The 18,787-nt window shown below is 48.1% G+C and overlaps 1 protein-coding gene and 2 long non-coding RNA genes across 20 annotated transcripts in view; 1 reads left to right on the forward strand and 2 right to left on the reverse strand.

Moving 5' to 3' along the window:
• On the reverse strand, positions 1-14,096 carry LOC106729512. 7 transcript variants are annotated; one of them, XR_004320395.1, is made up of 7 exons: positions 14,020-14,096; positions 12,827-12,909; positions 6,401-8,296; positions 5,504-5,619; positions 3,948-4,055; positions 2,043-2,175; positions 1-1,090 (listed from the first exon to the last, which is right to left on the reverse strand). It is a non-coding gene; the product is annotated as an uncharacterized LOC106729512 (long non-coding RNA). The 7 variants fall into 7 exon arrangements; XR_004320397.1 differs by having other exon boundaries at positions 6,401-6,494; positions 14,020-14,069; XR_004320394.1 differs by having other exon boundaries at positions 12,827-12,974; positions 14,020-14,069.
• LOC116664069 lies at positions 11,739-16,193 on the forward strand. Its single transcript, XR_004320398.1, has 2 exons — positions 11,739-12,608; positions 13,687-16,193. It is a non-coding gene; the product is annotated as an uncharacterized LOC116664069 (long non-coding RNA).
• Positions 15,471-18,787, reverse strand: part of TPM1 (tropomyosin 1) — a 27,139-nt gene continuing 23,822 nt past the window's right edge. For 8 of the 12 annotated variants that reach the window (XM_032481017.1, XM_032481024.1, XM_032481011.1 and 5 more), the window contains one exon: positions 15,471-16,320. In XM_032481017.1, the coding sequence (XP_032336908.1) occupies positions 16,238-16,320 (83 nt within the window). In that variant the 3' untranslated portion in view covers positions 15,471-16,237. Of the gene's footprint in view, positions 16,321-16,752; positions 17,572-18,787 lie in introns of those variants that run through there. The other 4 variants (XM_032481012.1, XM_032481026.1, XM_032481016.1 and 1 more) reach the window with 2 other exon arrangements.

Raw genomic sequence — 18,787 nt, forward strand, 5'->3', positions numbered from 1 at the left:
TTGTCTCACATATTTTCAGAAGCTTTTGAAAAAAGCTGACCTGCCAGAGGCCCTGTGCCTGTGGGGCCTGCTCACCAGATGGCCCTGACTGTGGCTGCCCGAAGCCCTTGCCAAGATCATTGGCCTGTGCCTCACCTCCCTTCTGGCATCTTCTGATTCCTTGCTCTCGCATATCTGCACTTTTCGGCTTCAGCTAATGTCAAAACTGGTCGCAAAGCTCAGCTCCTTCATTGTTTCCTACAAAATATTCAACCACGTTTCATGAAGTTGGTGACCTGACAAATTCCGCGGGCCGTGGAGAGAGGTCACTCATGTACCTCGCGGCTTTCTGCCATCTGGTCGGCGCTACCCTTTCCACCCGCTGCCCACCCTCCCTCACCCCACATCCGCAAAGCTGCCTGTGCCAGCAGGGCGGCCACCCTGCCTGGGGCTGCTCTGCAGGGAGCCTGTGCCCACGTGGCTCCCTTCCCTTGTCTGGCTGCTTCTCTCTCAAACAGCATACCTGCCCTGGAAGGCCCGCACCCCCGAGGCCCCTTGGATTGTCTGTTTATCTGGGGCCTCCATCTCCTGAGAGCACCTGGGCAGGAGCCCCTCTGGACACTCCCCGGGGTGGGGACCTCACCGTCTCTCAGGTCAGGGCTTTTGCTTGCCTTTGGCTTATTTTCACCATCAGAGTCATGAGATCAATCTGAGTTCTGGCTTCATTAAAACTTCACTCCCGCTCCTGGCCCTGCCTCTGGCTCCTTTGACCTTCAACATAACCCCCAAACAATGTACCCTTGTTTCCACAGGACAACTGAGGAGTCAGGTAGCAAAGTCCCAACAAAGACCGAGGCCTCTGACACCCAGGCCTGGGCTTTCTAGGGTCTCTCCTCCTGACTGTCTTTTATTACTTGACTCTCTTCAGTGAAGAGATGCTCTACACTGTGAATTTCCTTCAGCAAATGCAACAGGCTCTTTGCTTGTTTCATCAAACAGGGCCGTGGGGTGGGTGGGGAGCAGGACCAACTTCTCCTCCATTCATCAGGCGAGGCGCAGTGTCCGGGGCCCAGGATGCTTTAGGAGGCCCGTGAAAACGTTTTAATTTCTTCTAAAATAGGAAGAAAATAAAAGAATTTTTAGGATGAAGAAATTATTTTGGTATATAATATTAATATATTTGTCTTCATACCAATGCAGACATAAAATAAAACTTTTACATTTTTTTAGGGAGGAAGGGGCCCACGAAAAGCCAGAGTATCCAGGGTCCACAACAGTTATTACGTGGCCCTGGTGGGCAGGGGTCCCCCCCCCCCCGCCACTGAACTGCACAATGTGAAAGTCCGTTTAAAAGGATGGTTGTGCTCCTGGGGGAAGAAAATTGATTCCTCTGGAACTGAAGGACCATCACGCCCACCAGGTGAGTCAGATGAACTAACTTAGAGGCTGGTTCTGTCACATGGGTCAGCATGTGTTGGGTCCATCTGCCCCATGCTCTGAGGGAATTTTTCATAAGAGGGGGTACCATACAGAGCATGTAGGTGTTGATTTTCCTTCTGACAAAGGAAGATGGCATAAAACTTAGCCCTGGTTTAGGATCAGATAGGTTCTTTATCTCCTGTCAAACGAGCGGGTATGGGTGCCCTGCTTTGCCCAAAGCATCGGAGAGCAGTAAGGCCATCGGGCCACGCTCGGGGGCAAGCGGGCGCCGCTTTCTCTGGCTGGGGGAAGCCTGTCTTCTCCCTCCGACTCTCACTCCAGTTACAGCTGAACCCAGGGCTCCCTGCAGGACAGACGGGCAGCCCAGCAGAAGGCCCAGAAGGCTGGGGAGCCTTGCCTGGCTCATCCTCCAACCAGCCGCCCCCACTAGGCCCCTCCTCTTCTCCCTGAAGCTCATTAGCATTCTCAGCAGGGAAGCAGCAGAAAATGGTAAAAAAAAAAAAAAAAAAGAACTTGAACTTTGCACACAGCCAGCTCCGTGTTCCAGGCCCAGCTCTACCACTTACCAGCTCACTGTGCTTTCTGAGCCTCAGTTTTGTTTTCAGTTACAATGGGGATATTACCTGTTCGGATAGTTATTGCAAGTTATTGCTGCCTAAGAGGATCCGTGTGAAGTCCATGGCACCAGTAGGACTTAGAGCTGGCAGTCTGAGAAGAGTCTAGGGCACGGGTCTTGAAGCTGTGTTTTCATCCTTTCTGTAACATAAAGACATACTGGTAGCTGTATCAGAGATGGAGGTGTGCAGCCCTGGGTGCTTCCTCTGTCTGGCATTTAGTGGTTCCTCTCACCTTTTTTTTTTTAATTGAAGTATAGTCAGTTTACAATGTTGTGTTCAATTTCCGGTGTACAGCATAATGTTTCAGTCATATGTATACATACATATATTCCTTTTCATACTCTCTTTCGTTATAGGTTACTGCAAGATATTGAATATAGTTCCCTGTGCTATACAGTGTAAACTTGTTTATTTGATACGTAGTAGTATCTGCAAATCTCAAACTCCCGATTTATCCCTTCTGTCCCCCTTTCCCCACTGGTAACCGTAAGTTTGTTTTCTATGTCTGTGAGTCTGTTTCTGTTTTGTAAATAAGTTCATTAGTGTCTTTTTTTATTTTAAGATTCCACATATGAGTGATATGATATGGTATTTATTCACCTCTGTTTAATGACCTGGTCCCATCCATTTACTAATCTGCCTTCCTGGTTCCACCTGCCGCCCTGCCTCCACTAGTCAAAGGAAGACAGTGTGTGTAATGGGAAATGCTCTGGATAAGAGGTCAGGGACCCTAGATTTTAATGTGAACCCTGCTGCCCCTTTGCTGCAGGATGTTGGGCAACTTGCTTCGTCAATCTGGTCTTCAGCTCCCTATCTGTAAAATTGGGTCTCCTTTTGTGAAATAAGAAATACATATGTCGATTTCTGCCCCTGGTTCCTGACACAGAGCTCCAAAAACCCTTGTAAATAGGGGTGCTAGGAGAATCTTCTAATATTTAGTCTTTGACCCCAGTTCCTAACACAGAGCTCCAAAGACCTCTCTAAATTCCTATGCGGTAGGAGCGCCTTTTGTTCTAATGAGGGGACCTGTGGTGAAATCCTGGACTGGGGGCTCGTCACCAGAAACACCAAGCCATGATCAGAAGCCTGGAACTTTCAGTGCAGGACGCTTCTGGATCTTGTCCTATGTATCTCTTCATCTGGCTGTTCATTCAAATCTTTATTATATTCTTTACAATAAACCAGTAAACAAAAGCAAGCATTTTCCTGAATTCTGTGAGCCACTCTAGCAAATTTTTTAACCCAAGGAGGAGGGAACGGGAACTCTGATTTACAGCCAGCGGACACTCGAAAGTACGGGCGACAGCCTGGGACTCGTGATTGGCACCCAAGGTAGGAGCAGTCTTGTGGGATTGAGCCCTTAACCTGTGGGATCTGATGCTAACTCCAAGCAGACAGTGTCAGAACCAAACTGAATTGTAGGACCCTTGGCTGGTGTCAGAGAATGGACTGATGTGTGGAAAACCCATGCATCTGGTGTCAGAAATGTTGTGAGTATGGCAGGACTGATTTTATGACTCTGGGCAGATGCAAAGTTTCTTCACATCAGGAAAAGACTGGGGATTCCTTGCTTGAAGATATTTCATGCCATGTACCGCATTACACTATGAACCTGGGAGATGGGAAAATTCACCTGTGCAGGCAGAGTGAAAAGCCTGTGGCCTTCTGTTAACTCTCCCCAGTTCACATCCTGAAGGTGGAGCTGATCTTTAAATTGCTCACCAGCAATCTGAAGCACGGCTAGAAGGCTCCCATGCTGCTAGGGGCCTGTGAATTCTCATATGGCACCTGCTGCGACACCGACGAAGGTGAGAAAGGGAAACGGAGCTCCAAGACTCACAGTGGTGACACCATCAAAATCCCTCTAGGAAAACCGAGAATTCCAGAGAGCCAGGGGGAATCACAACTTACAGACTGGGATCCGACTTGACCAACTTCCCCGACTGGGAAGTGACGTCCCACTTGAAAATCTCCACGCTGCCAGCTCAGCCCAAGTTCACATTCCTTCAAGTCGACCAGCTGCAAAACCGAAAGTTTGTGGAGAGAGTGAGTCCATGTGGGGATACGGGGCCAAAATGACAACCTCACACTTACCGATAAGCTGCAGGGTGGGATAGGGGACAAGACGAGAAATACCAATTCTGGAATTCCTATTCTTGCCCGTTCCTGCCCGCCCCTGCTCCTTGCAGTATGGAAACCATTCACTGTAGATGATTTACCAGGCATCTTGCTGGGAGTGCCTGGAGTAAATCACTTCCTTCTCCACCGCTGAGAAGTCTCTCTCTGGCTAGAAGCATAATTCAAAGCAGTCTGCCTCCAATGAGCCGAGACTGAGGTTACGTGTGGAGTGCACCTGTCCTGATGGCCTGTGCCCCAAGAATTCTGAGCAGTGAGGAGACAGGTTAAAGAGGACGTGCCTCTGGGATAATGGGGCACTTGCTTCAGACAAACCTGACTCCAAAACTCAGAGAGAGAATATTTGCATTTCTCTAAACCTAAATAATTATTTTAAGTAGAAATTATAAAAAATATTTAAGCCATGATTTCATTCATAGGATTTCTACTTACATATAGCTTTCTGGGAATCTACATAGCTTCTAAAATGAGGGCTTTTTTTTTTTTTTTTTTCACTGAAATTAGATTCTATCTAATGGTTTGGTAAACAATCCTGGAACAAGCTGATAGGATAATTGTAGAAGTACAAACAGCCTCCTTTTAGAGTCGGGAGTCAACAATTTTTTTCTGTACAGAGTCAGATAGTGAATATTTCAGACTTTGTGGACCATAAGACTCATGGCCACTCACCTCCATCACTGGAGCACAAAAAAGCCACAGACATCACATAACTGGACGGCTGTGGCTGTGTTCCTATAAACCTTTATTTATAAACGCTGACATTTGAATTTTATATACTTTTCACATATCATGAACTATTATTTTTCTTTTGAGTTTTTTTTCAACCATGTAAAAATATAAAAGCCGTTCCTAGCTCTCAGGCTGTACAAAAACAGGCGATGCCTTGAATACGGTCCCCAGGCGAGTGTTTGCCTGGTTTATAAAATTCCAAGGCACAAATGCAATAAAGGCAGAGTTTTGTTTTTTGGTTAATGTAGTCCTTTCTCTACAGCTCTGCTGTTTTAAAATAAGACAAGTCGGTAAGAAAAAGGAACATCAAAGGAATAAGTTATCAACACTGGAATTTCAAGAGGAGTAAGGGAAGTATTTTGAAGAGGGTCCCTCATTTGCCACCTTGTTACAACTAATGACTTAACCTTCGTGGGGAGTGAGTTTCACTTCTATCAAATTCAAGACTTTTGTTGCCTGCTGTTATATTCCAGGAACACACTAAGTGCAAAGATGATGAGAAACCAGCTCCTGCCCTCTGATAGGGAGGAACTGCAATTAGATAATGAAAGCTCCTTTCCAGCGAGCGATAGGAGTCAATCACTCAGGCACAAGACATTTACTGAGCACCGACGACATGCCAGGTCCTGGGTTAGGTGCCAGATGTTCCAGGATAGATTCTGAAGCTGTTCATGGTAAGCCACCGCCAAACTCGCTTTCACTGTGTTATCATATTTTCCTGAGGGACAAATGGAGGCACAGAGGGTCAAGCTGGCTGTCCCAGAAGGAACAGAACACGAAAGAGGGGAAAGCACAGAGTGACTGGTCTCTTCCTTAGCAGGCCTGGACCAGGGTGAGGGGAGTGAGGCCTCCGGGGTGCAGAAGTCAGGGAGGTGTCCATGCATGCATGCCTGCGTGACTGCGAGGTGGGAACCTCCCTAATTTTGCACCCTAGGGTCCCACTCGCCTGGCCGTAGCCCTGGCAGGTGCCTTAGCTCCCTCAGTGTCTGCTGTGGGCCTAGGGAGGGCTGGAGCCGGCATTTGTGGGTGTGGGCTACCTAAGATGCCCCGATTCCCTGGTGAGGGATTGCTTCTTTCTTACTGTATCCAGTCTCAAGGCCCTCACTTCCCCGCCCCAGGACCCAGGCTGCTGTGAGCACCACACGCTCCCTTCCGGGCTGTGGCTCCTGGGCAGGGTGAGTTGGTTTCTGTCTCTTCCCACCACCTACAGTCTCTCTGAGTAATGCCAACATTACAGTCCAAGCCACCCCTCAGAGCTCCGCTGCTCCAGGTGTGGTCCCGGGACCGGCAGCCCTGGCGCCGGTGAGAAAGGCAGACCCTCAGGCCTGCCTCACACCACAGTCGGAATCTGCATTTTGACTGGGTCCCCAGGTGAGTCCCATGTGCATCAACCCCCGCCCGCCCGGCCCCGAGCAGGGCCGGTGCTGCTGGCCTGGACTCCGCAACCCAGCGGCCGGAGACGGGCCTTGCCTGGAAATGCACCACTTGCTGAAACTCACGGAGGCTCAGGACTGGCCCTGCCCTTCCCAGGTGGGCCTCGCTCCCTGAGGAGCCCTCAGACACACTCTCCTGCTGTTTTGTTAATGGCTGACTCTAAAATAAAAGAAAAAAAATTAAGCATTAGTTTCAGAAAACGATGCCGGCATCACCCTTTGAACCAGCCTCTCTCTGGAGACGCCCCTCCGCTTTAAAAGCTTGGGCAGTGGAGGCAGGAGACTCATGGGGCTATTTTCGAAGCGCCAAGTTTCCATGCAAGACCCTTCAGGCTAACGTGAGGCGGCAGGGGTTCTTTTTAAGGGACAGACAGGACCTGCTCAGTCTTCCTTTTACAATGGACCAGGCGTGAAGAAAGGGCATTGACAACCCTAGTATTTGCTGATAGTCTGCCTCGTACCAGGCCCTGGACATATTTTATCTTTTATTCTTTAATGCAACCATAAAGGACAGGCTTAGAGGAGGAAGCAGCTTTGGAGAGGCCAAAATGACTGGCCTCAAACCATCCAGCTGCTACCCGGGAAGAACCAGGGACTGAACCCGAGGGTTTTCAGTGTTGCAGACTCACAAAAACACATAGCACATAACTGTGGTCGGCATTTGCCCCGTGTGAGAGTGGTGGCGGGGTGAAGAATGCTCTGGGTTGGGGGACGGCAGGGTGGGGTCCTCAGGAGAGTCAAGGGCAAGTGTGCAAGTGAGAAGCTTGCAGAGGGCCCTAGCTCTTCGTGGTGGCGCGCCACGGCATCAAAGAGATATGCAGTCAGCTTAAGACTTCCCACGTTTGTAACTCAAGGTAAAACATCGCTGTAAAGTAAGTGGAAGGAAGACCAAGGATATTCAGATTTTTCCAATAATGACTTCATTAATGGTTTTGGAGGGGGGAAATGTAAAATATTAAATTCTATCTTTTTTCCTCATTCTTTTGGGTCTCCCGCTTTTGCTGATGCACTCAGTGCTCACCCCGGTAGGACCCACCCTCACACCAGTTCTGAGGCCAGAGGACGCTGGCCCAGCTTGTGGAGGTGCTGATGCCCTCCCCCTGGAGGACCAGCCGTGTGCGGCACGGTTAGCAGGGTGGGGAGGCTGAAAACTCAAGTGAGTCACTGCTCTAAGAATTTCTGGAGTGTCTGCTATCCCCATTGCTGGGCTCTGAGTCAGGAATGTAATTGAAGCCACAAGACAATGGAGTGTGAAAGGAAAGATGTTCCCTGGTGTCAGACACCCTGGCCAACCAGATTCAAAAGCACAGAGCAGGTGTTTGGCTTTTGTTCCTGGTGCTGGCTGGGTCCCTGCACCCTGCCCCACACCCCAAAGCTGCTCTAGATAAGAGCCACAGCCAGGAAGCTAGGCTGCTGCCTTCTCTGCATATCCAGGATCTGCTCCGACTGAGAAGAGCCTGCTTCCTCCTGCTGACCCTTGTTTCGAGGCTAGAGATACAACCACATCTCAACAGAGGAAACCATGAAGCAGGACCTCAGACGATAAGGATTTCACCAGAGGAGGACAAGGATTTCATTACTGTCCAAAGACAACTTTCAAGTGCCCTAGGTAACCTTCCAGTGTCTGGAAATAGGATCAACAACCAGGTGAGCTGAGTTTTCATAGTGTCATTGCGAATCCCCAAGAAACCGAACCCCGGAGGCAAACCCCATCACGCCTCGGAGGAGACACAGGACCTAGGCGCTCTCTTCCGGATGGCACGGGGGAGGTGGCTCCCCGAGAGCTGGCCGTGGTTGGTCGCTCCGTCGTGCTGGGTCTACTCAAGCCCTGCCCTCCCCACTGGAGAGGGGCTGTTCTTGCTGTTCGTCGATACTGGATTTTAGTCCTGAAGGGCGATGGAGCCTTGCCTCCTTGTGACTTCAGGAGGAAGATCCAACTGGGCCATCTGGCTCTGAACCATCCTGATGAAATAAACATCAGAGGCAGCTTTGAAGGAGCAAAGACAGCACCAAATAGCAGCCTCACAGGTGAGAACGGAAGAGACAAGGGGCAGCCTTTTCTTTGTAGCCAGGGGAGGCTGATTGCAGACACAAGACTCAGGTGTGTTTAAATAACACAAAGGAAGTCGTGCATCACTGAGAGCTTGCTGTGTCAGGCACCGTACTAAACACTTCCCATGTACTGTCCGAGCCATGCCCTGGGGGCAGGTACGGTTATTATCATCCCTACCTTGCGGACAGAGGAGTTACACAGCTCACTCAAACCCACACAACCAGTAGGTGGCTGAGCGACTTTCAAATACTGGTCTTGCTTCAAAGCCTGGGTTTTTATTTTCTGCTTTTGTAGTTGTATTTATTTTTTGTAACACAACAAGGGAGAGAGGAGGTGAAGGGCCAGAGCCCGGTGATGTCCCCGGAACAGCTTCTGAGGCAGACTTTCATCCGGATTTGTATAGAAAAGGCAATTTTGGAGTCCATACTTCAGGAAACTCCAGGCTGTCAATCTCAGTCCAAACAACTTAAGATAAAAAACCTCCCGCCCGTTCACCTCCATGGGGATCCAATACAAAATGCAAAACAAACCTCTTTGGAAAACGCCTGCCCTTGAAACAAGAGTGAGCAAAGCCTGGGGTTTAACGTCTATGGTGGACTGCATCTTCGCAATGCAGTTTAAGTTTCTTTTATCACTGCTGCTTCCTTCTATCACTGTTTGTTACCAGTAGTCCAGGGTCTTCCCAAAACGGAAGAAAGAGTGACCCTGGGCAGTGCCTTGGAGCCCACACACCTGCTGTTCACTTGTATCAGTGCTTGGTCTAGACTCGGGGTACAGGAGAGAGTGGGTGGCCGCTGTGAGAGCATCTCTTCAAGTTCAGGTTTGTTTCTGCCGGTGGGAGGAGGAGGGGGGAGATACAGAGGTAACGTGTGGAGCTAGATTGCTTTAAACGCCTCTGTTTCAACGAATTTGGGGAAAGTTTTGCTTTGTTTCTTTCTTATGGACTCAAAGCCTGGAAATCAAATGGGCTGTCCAGTCCAGGCTGGAGCAGGAATCATATTTTGGGTATGCCCACACTGAAAAGAAATAGCTTTTTTTTTTTTTTAAAAAAAGTGTATGTTTTCATTTCCTATGAGTCAGAAAATATCCAAATTACAAAGAACCTCATATCAGTTACAGTGATGAGAGCAAAAAAAAAAAAAAAAAAAAAAAAAAAATCAGAAAGAAGCCGAATGTTCAAAAATAGGAGAATAACAAGTTACAGTGGATTAGCCAGTATCTTCATGATACCATGAAGGTTAGGTTAGCAGCCTAGGAAGGTGCTTACAGAAATTTTTTTGAATAAAAAATAAGGTTTTAGATAAAAAGCTCTATATATACACACAGGTAAAACACAAGGAAAATAATTTTTTTAAGTGGTGGTGAGATTATGAATGACATTCTTTTTCTTTATATATTTCCCCTATCATTTTATAACAAATAACCTGGGAATGCATACAATTACATGGTGCCTTATATCTTATGTGCACATTTTGGCTTATTTACCTTGCAGTCCTGTATCCAAATCTGGCAAATAGATTTTCATTTGAACTTGCAAATTGCTGCATGAAATTTACATATTCCTTTAAATACATAGCACATGTCTATTGCTGTTATATGCAAGTCAGACCCTTTTTCATCCAAATTCATTACCCCATGTTTATCAGTAATGCTTTCTCTTTCTTGGGTAGGAACCAAAAGGAGAAAAGTACAAGGGAGTTGCCACCCCTCCCCCCCCCTCAGTTCCTATCAATACAGGAGCGAAACCTAATTCTCTCTGGCACACCAGCTCGCTTTCCATCTTTCCTGGAAGGCTGGAAAAAGGATTATCTGCAGACCCCCAGGGCTCCCAACCCATTAAGAAGACTGGAGTCTGGCAACCCCAGCAGGTCAGGTGACTCTTCTCCAAGGACCAAAGGAAGTCTTTCCATGGAAGAAGTGAGTGTTCATGGTGACTTATCCACCTGCTTTCCCAGAAAGCAAAAGCTCCCTGCAGATCCCTCTCGTGGAGTAAAAAGCTGATCCTGTAGTCCATGAGAGTCTATGTAATTATTTATTTATGCTCTATTTCTTTGCTCTGAAGATTTACGGATGCTCTAGGATAAAAGCGAAGATATAGTAAGACCAAAAAAAATTTTTTTTGAAGTTAAATGACATAAAACGAGAAATGGGACATGGGTAAGAGGGGAGAATTTTTAAATTAAGTCCTGCAGAAGAAACCGACAATACAGAACAAAAATCTTGCTGGCCAGAGTAAATAGCAAAACCAAAGCACTTACGAACCAGCAGAGCTCTTGCTTCTAAGGTCTGAGAGGTAAGGCGGGTCGCGCATGCCTGAGGCTGGAGTACTGGAGAAAATTACACAGCGTGCCCGAGAGAGCCTTTCCCACTGGTTTTCAGCGGTTAAAAATCTTCCAGGAAGGGAGCATGATGTCTATTTTCAATGCACTCCTGTATCATTTGCTCTCATTTTGCCAGGCAATCAGATCCTATTATTATTATTTTTAATATGCATGCTTTGCTTCCTCCAGATTATAGACTCCCCAAGTCTGTTTTATACTCACTCTATATTGTCCGACAGCCTCCAACCTATAATCCCTAAAATAAATGCTTAAGTGGAAATGGAAATTCCTGGTCCTGTAGGCCAATTTACTTATCATCTTAAGCTCCATATGTTCCCTAGTGACTAGAAGGCACTATGGAAGCTCTTTCTATGTTTAAGAGAGAGTGAGCAGGAGAGATTAATGAAAAACTGTCGCTGGAGGGGAAAGAGAGAACACAAGTCAGAAACGGGAGGCCTTCCAGATAGGCGTTCTCCAGTGGAGGGCTGGGGATTGAAGAGATGTCAACAGTCCTGCCAGGATTTGAGACTAGAAACACTTTGCTGAGTCACACTGTCTTTACATTGATTACACTCCTATTCCTAGGAAAACTATCGGCCTGTTCCTTTTTTATTTCTTAAGAAGGTGCTAAGGCAGACAGTCCTGGAGTTTCCTGGAAAGGAGTACACTGTGAGAACAGAGCAGGGATGGCGGTCACTGAGCACCAGAAAGCCAGGGAGTCACTTCCCGACGGACTCCCAGGATGCAGCTACGCCAGCCATCCCTGTGAAGCCATCGCTCACCTTAAAAACAAAAAGGAAAAACCCTATTGCCTGAGCGCTGGGTCACATTTCTAACATGCTGATCACTGGGTTTCTAGCAACAGTGCTTTCCTCATTTGAGACAGTGACGGGGCTCACTTCAGATGATGGTGTCCATGACCACAGCATGACTCCACCAGCTAATTGGCAAACTGTTTTATTGTGAAATGTGGTTTTCATAGAGGACGTGGGCTTGGGATGGGGTGGGGTGGGGTGGGGTCCTGATGCAGGATGTGGTCAGCCCAGCTCATCAAAGACCACAGGGCTGTATTATTCCACTGCATGTACCTGGGAATTTAATATCTGATTTATGAGTCCAACAAGTTTCACTGGAAAGACAGCATTCCAAATCCTGAGTATCTCCTGAATTAATAACAGATTAGGATTCACCACCATTAAGTGTCCTCCACTCTCACCCCCATCCCTAAGGAGCATCCACGGACCCGGGGAGAGAGGAAGGAGAATCGTTCCTCTGCCCCACACACACCCACATAAAGGGCTTTTCCCTTTCCTGTCATTAGCTGTCCTCTGCAGATAGCAGACAGACTCGGCAGTGGTCCTGTCTCGCAGCCCCTCCAAGGATGAATGAGGGCTGAACTGCCTTCACTTACATCTGCCGCAAGGCCTACCAGCAGGCTTCCCCCCAGCAACACATCCAAGTGCAGCCCCGGAAGGGAGCAACAGAAACTTCTTTTCAAGGGCCAGTGTTTTGCTCAAAAATGAAATGTGAACCTATCACTTTGAAAACATTCTTCCTGTCCTGTGCATAGGTGATTAAGGACGCCAGAATTGTGACAGGAGCATATGCGTCTGGGCCAATCCACAAACTGGATTTGGAATGTCTTTTATGTGTGGGGTACACTGGGAAGCCACCACCGGGGGACTGGTGCAGGGGATGTGCAGTGGGGGAGCGGGGGGGGGGGCTTTCATTTCAAAATGAAAGTTACTTTCAGTTTCCTTAGGAATCCAACCCAGGGGAGGAAGAGTTAGGGCAGAGGATCAGAATGGGGACCGGAGGAAGAGGAAGTGTACAGGCACGCCAAGAGCCAACGATCTCCTTCAAGGACGAAGAAATGGCTGCACAAACCTGAGGTCACACAGTGAGTGGCGGGGAATGGGAAGCGGCCCCTCTGGTTTCCATGCCCTCTACTCTGCTGCCTGCCCTGCAGGAGAGCTGGGGTTGAAGGCAACCGGATGAGCGACCTTGAGCAAGCCACTGAGTCTCAGGCCTTGATGATAAGCCTCCCCCGGCTTGCTCCCTATCAGCGTTTCAGTTAGGGCATCGGCCTTGGCGGGCCCTGATAAGGCCTTGACTCACCTCTTTGTTTGCCTCGGCCTTGGGAACAGATGGAAAGAAAACTCACAGGCAGCGGGAACCAGTCTCATCCTCTAGGTCGATGCCTGTGTGTCCAAAATTTGGCAAAAGTTGCATTCGTATGAGTCAGCCCTCAACATAGCTTCATTCACTGTTTGACACAAAATTTACGACATCTGTCACAGGAATGTGGCTCTGAAAACCCTCAATGTCAAAACGTGTATATAACGGAAGGAATGCTTCCCGCACTGCCGCCATTTCTCATTTCTTTCCAAACCCCTGCCTGCCTTCCTGGAAATGATGGCTCCCTGAGCACCCCAGGGTTCTGTTTTGATTGGTGAATTCAGATTCTTTTTTTTTCTGTATGTACATCTGACTACAGATTTTTTTTTAAATTACATATACAAATCGTGGTAATCAGGTGAAAATAGTTAACATAGACTCAAATATTTGTTCAAGTTAAAAAAATACATTTTTTTTCCTCCTGGAGAAAAAAAAAATCAGGCCCAAAGTATTAAACTCTGGAGGATACATGACAGCATACACAAAAATTAGGTTTCGTTTCTGCTGATGGTTCTCTAGGAGCAGTGAACAGCGGTCCTCTTCAACGCCAGCTTCAGAGTTCACGATGTATCCACAAAGCGCTGTTCTTTCCTCATTAATAGGACATCATAGAACTCTGATCATAAATTTAAATACTCCTGGAAGATGTTTACATTATTACCCTGTATCCTTTCTCTGTGGAGTCCCACAGTGTTTTACTCTGAAAAAGGCAACTTCCCCAGCTGTTCACTAGGAAATCTGGGCCTGCCAAGTCTCGGCAATGGAATTGAGTACGAATCTTGTATTTTTTCTCTGTACAGTTTTCTAAGTGGTGACATCAGCGTCCAGCCTCGGCGTTTACACACTGAAGGGCTATGCCTCAAGCACTCTTCCCCAATCTCACAGAGCAGCATGTTGAGAGGGCGCAAGGTGTGTGCCCCTTGGGGACAAGGGCGTTCTCGCTTTTGTAGTTATCAGAAAGATCAGGGAGTAATAATTCTTCGAATTTGCATGAATCGGCAGTAATTCATTGATTTCACCTGATGCCGGGAAGCCCGGGAGGAAGTCAGGCCTTACACCGCTCACTCGTGGTCGTGCCAGCCCTCCTCCATCCTCCCAGCCTCGCCCTCTCCCCGCTGTACCTGCTGCCGCACCTGTTTCCACCTGTGTCTAGGCACTCCTTCTCTTCTGCTGTAAAACACCTGAAACAAGCAGAAGAATCCAAACAGGGCTTTGGAGTCCACAGGCCTGAGTCTGACGCCCTCCCCACTACTTGTGAGCTCTGGCCCTGTAAGCACGTTTGCTCAGCCTCCCTGAGCCCTGTTCCTGTAGTGAGTAAAACGGGACGGAGGTGAAACCGAAATAACACTCGTAAGGTGCTTATGATGGTTCTGGCACAGGGTACCTGAGAACAGTGCTGATAACCAGCATCACCACGTGGGGCAGGCTAGTGTTGTCCCAGCTTCCCGGGCCAGTTGTTAAACGCCCTCCGTGGTGGTCCCTGCAGCGCTGGCGGTGAGGGAGGGCAGCCACAGGCACTGTCGCGAGCGTGCCCGAGGTGCTCTGCACGTCATCACCTGCGCCACACACTCGAGTCCCACGACAGCACCCTGCAAGCGACGTGCCCATTTCAGAGACGGAGAATCTCAGATTTAGGGAGACAAGCTACTGAAAGGCGAAGCCAGATCTGGCTCCCAAAGTGAAAAACTGCCTAGTGTAGGAAAACCTCTTATGATCTGAGGCAGGAGACATTCTGGCTAGCGGAGGGTGGGCAGGGGCGAGCCCAGGTGAAGAGGTGGGAGGGCCGAGACTCAGAGCCGTTATTTGTCTTGAGCAAAGGGACAGATTTTTGGAGGTGGGAACTGGAAGCCTGGCTGCCAGGCTTTTATTTGGGTTTACAGGGAGAAAATTCCCGATCAAAGGGCGTGGAGAACAGCTACAGGGATGATGAACACTTTTCCAATGAAAATATTATCTGTGCATCCAAGTGAATCTGTGTATTTCCATTTTACTGTGTTCGCTTTTCGTGGAGATGTCCTTTTCCCCTCGCAGCACAAGTTTAGCCAACTAATATAGTCTGCAATCTGTTTTTGTTTGCTTAAAGTCTTGAAGAGTGACTTGTGATATTTTCAGTTTCCAAGTCCAAGAAAAAGAAGATGTATTGGAATTTAGAACTCAGCACGAGTTAGAATGCAGACACCAAGACTCTTTCCACTTTTAAGGAGAATCACGCTGCTGGGAGACAACAGATTTAGCGCGTTAACTCACAATTTGCTGATGTGTGTGACTGCCACTGCCAAAGACTTAACTAAGAATTGAGGAAAACATCCCCAAACCAGTAGAGCCACTGGTGCAGATATGTGCAGATATAACCTGTAGCCTGGAGAAAGGCTTGGACTTGGAAAGGGTCCCTTCCTGCTTGGTTGTAACTTTCACAGACTACAGGGCTGCTGCCTTGAGTGCTTCTGGGAGGAGAACACACAAGACTGTTTCCCCCAGAACCCTGGGTACGACGTTGCTCTAAGAAACACGTGTAAGGGAAGGAGGTTGATCACATGATCTCAAGTTCACAAAGTAAAAACATACAAACGACAGGACCACCACATTTAGAAAATGTCCTACAATGTGCATTTTATTCCATATCATTATACAAGGTTTACATACAGTTATAACTCTTAAAGAAAAGGGTTTTTTCTTTACCAATCGTATGTAGCGCCTAAGTCTTTCAGTTTAACATGGTGGAAATCCACATCGCATGCTAACCTACGAGCTGTAATGAGCTGCAAACGTGCCAATGAGAAGGGAACAGAAGCCTTAGAGGGGCATCGTGGCTTACACGCCCATGGCTTCAGCGAATTCTGGCAGACAGGATCCACAGTCTCACCTCATAGTAAAGCTCAAGACAAAATAAATTAGTGTTGGACAGGATTCTAAGTTGTACAATATTGAACGAAAGACCACAGGGGGACCTTTTGTTTAAAGTAGCACCAATCCACACCTGACTGTGTTTCCGACATTCACTGTCCTGCTCAAACATCATTGGCACTTCGAGGGGCAATCTTTCTGCTTTGGTGAGGATTCCTGGACTGACTAAGCACACAGTGTTGCTAAACTCTCTACCAAGTGTGGCAACGTCGACCTAAGACATGGCACATTGAAATCATCGTCGCCTTGACACCGGCTCTCCTGTGTGTGTGTGTGTTTTCCCCACCCCCGATCTAGCTGGTATTTTGTGGCTGTTTCTGTGACAGTGGTAAAAGTAAGTAAAAATGCATTGAAGGGGTTTCATGGTAAGCATGGTGTTTAAAAACAAAACAAAACAAACCAAAACAACAAAAACATGAAAGAATGTGGTCGCGGCTAAGGAGGTTTTCACATGTTGTTTAACTCCAGTAAAGTCTGATCCAGCATCTGATGCATACTAAGGTTTTCTTCTTTGGCATGAGCCACTTTCTCTGTGGTGGGATTAGAAAATTAAATCATGAATAGCTGCACTTTGGACACAGTGGTAGCTCGTACATTTAGGCAGGCAAACATCAATCACAAACACAGGATGAGATGATTAGGACTTGGCATGCTTGTAAGACATGACTCATTCCCAGACAAGGACCTACAAAGGGGAGGCCGTCTTGGACCCGAAGGAACTACGGACACAGCGGGTTCTCACAGAGCGGCCAGGCAGACCTTCGCCAACAAGCCACCGTGAGGACGAAACGCCGGTGGGGTGTGGTGCAGGCTCGCAGGTCCCGCGCTGCGGGGACAGGGGGAGGAGCCCGTGGCGCTGACGTTAATAACAGCAGACATTTCTGAGTTAACGGGCAGTTAAAGGTCTGGGAGTTGTGTTGCTGAAACACAATCTCACAGAAAACAAAGATGACGTAAATAGGTTTCTGACAACGTTGTAAATGATTTATTTCTATTGCTCATTAAAAAACATTATCAACACGTTTCATGCACACTTCAGGAGGACATTCTCTGATTATTCTCACAGTGCTCTAGTTTAAATTAGCACGACATCCTCACCAGATTCCAATAGCGCCATGAGACTGGATAAAAGCATACCTTTCAGACAATCGGGAACTTCTGACAAGAACTCCTGTTTTCAAAAGCTATTTTGCCCAAGCATAGGTACATTTAATCGTATTTCAAACACTATACCAGATACTCAGAAGTTAGGAATATGAATATGCGATAGGAATACATATTATATATATCACGCCCTATATATAATATATATATGGTTGTACACATACACACCCCTCTGCTTTGGCTTTCTAACTTAGAGCAGGACTCAGTTCTCTGTAGGAAATAGAAAACAGTCTTTTGGTCCTCATTATGCATCAGTTCAAACAAGAGGACCTGCTATGGCAAAGACAAGTGCTGAACTGAGTACAAACATTTATCCATATACATATGTGTCATTTTACCATAGAAGTCGTTTTGGGATTAAAGAGAACTTAATTATTCCAGATATAAGAAGAAAATGCAGGCAAGGCCAGCCTTTCAACTGGTTCCTTTCATGCTCAATTCTGCAGAAAGCAACTGTTTTCAATCCTCTTAAGTTCGACAGTTAGAACTCCTGCCCGTGGGCTCCATTCCTAGAATTCAGCCCCAGTCCTCTCCCACTTAAGTTTAGTCCTCATTCAGGGCCAGCTTTAGTTGGTTAGTGAGGCGGCGGTTTTGCTCAAGTTGCTGGTAGAGTTGGTCTGTACAGGTCAGCAAGCATGTTAGCGGAAGAGAGGAGGCAGAAGGGAGAGAGGTTAGCTAGAGCCAGTGAGAGCGAGTTACCAGACAGGACACAGAGGTACCTCGGGCACCAGGGGCGCGTGGGCCAGTTTACCCTCACCCCGTGGTCGGCGGTCCAGCCCCCGGGTGGGCGGACAGTAGGAGGCCCGACAGACTTAGGAAGAGCCGAGGTTCCTCTCTCGGCAGGAGAGAAGGGAAGGAGAGCGGGAGGGCCCGAGGCGGAGAGAGAGAGTGTTCCTCCTGCATCTCACTAAACGCGCCGTGTGAGCCGGAGCGGGCGCAGCCTCTGCCCACCGCCCCCGGAGCTGAGGCAGGGCTGGGGCGCGGCGCGCTGCCCGCTCCTCGCTCGGCCCAGCGGGGCGCTCACGGCCAGACCGCACCCTGCCCGGTTCTGCTCACCTCTTCCCGGAACCCTTCCATCTCCGCTCCCAGGGCTGGCTTTCCTTGCAGGTAGAACCAAGAGAGGCCACTGCTGTATGAACAGTCTTTGAAATGCAGAACTAAGCGCCCTGTCCCACCCCACTGCCGTAACTCGGTGCAAACTCTGAACTCTCATCCAGCTTAGGTACAGGGGGTGTGTTACCTACTCAAACAGCAAAGGAACAAGCACGTATCTCCACTCGAAACGGATTTAAAATTTAACTGCTGACTTCCTGAGGAGGACGGCATTCTCTGGTGCTAGATGGACGTATACAAAATGAACAAAACCCCACCCCCAGATGGAGACCACCCCAATGGGGACCACGGTGACATACATGTTACACACTGGCATGTAAGCTGCCCACTTGGCAGGAAGGCAGCGTGACAGTCAGTCTGCCTCTGGCGGGCCGGGGCTGTGCCCCAACAATGACAAGAACCTGGCACTTACAAACTCGTGACTGTTTCAAATGACAGTGACAACCTGGACCCACAAACTCTACTTACTGATCTTAGAGGGCTGACAGTCCTGCCCCCAGGGGAAAATAAAAGTGTCTGGTTCCTAGCCCCGACTCTGCCAGGAAATCGACCAGCTCTTATTTTTAACTCTCTCTCATACGTGGTAGGAGATGGGAAAACGCTCTATTCATCGTGCTTTCTAGCTTAGAGTATCTGCTGCCTTGTTTTCTTTGCTGATCCACACTTCCTGACTATTCAAAAGCCCAGTCAAATGTCACCTCCTCCAGGAAGCTCCCAGGC

The sequence above is a fragment of the Camelus ferus genome, chromosome 6 (genome assembly GCF_009834535.1).
Source record: "Camelus ferus isolate YT-003-E chromosome 6, BCGSAC_Cfer_1.0, whole genome shotgun sequence".
In the NCBI taxonomy this organism is placed as follows: domain Eukaryota; kingdom Metazoa; phylum Chordata; class Mammalia; order Artiodactyla; family Camelidae; genus Camelus; species Camelus ferus.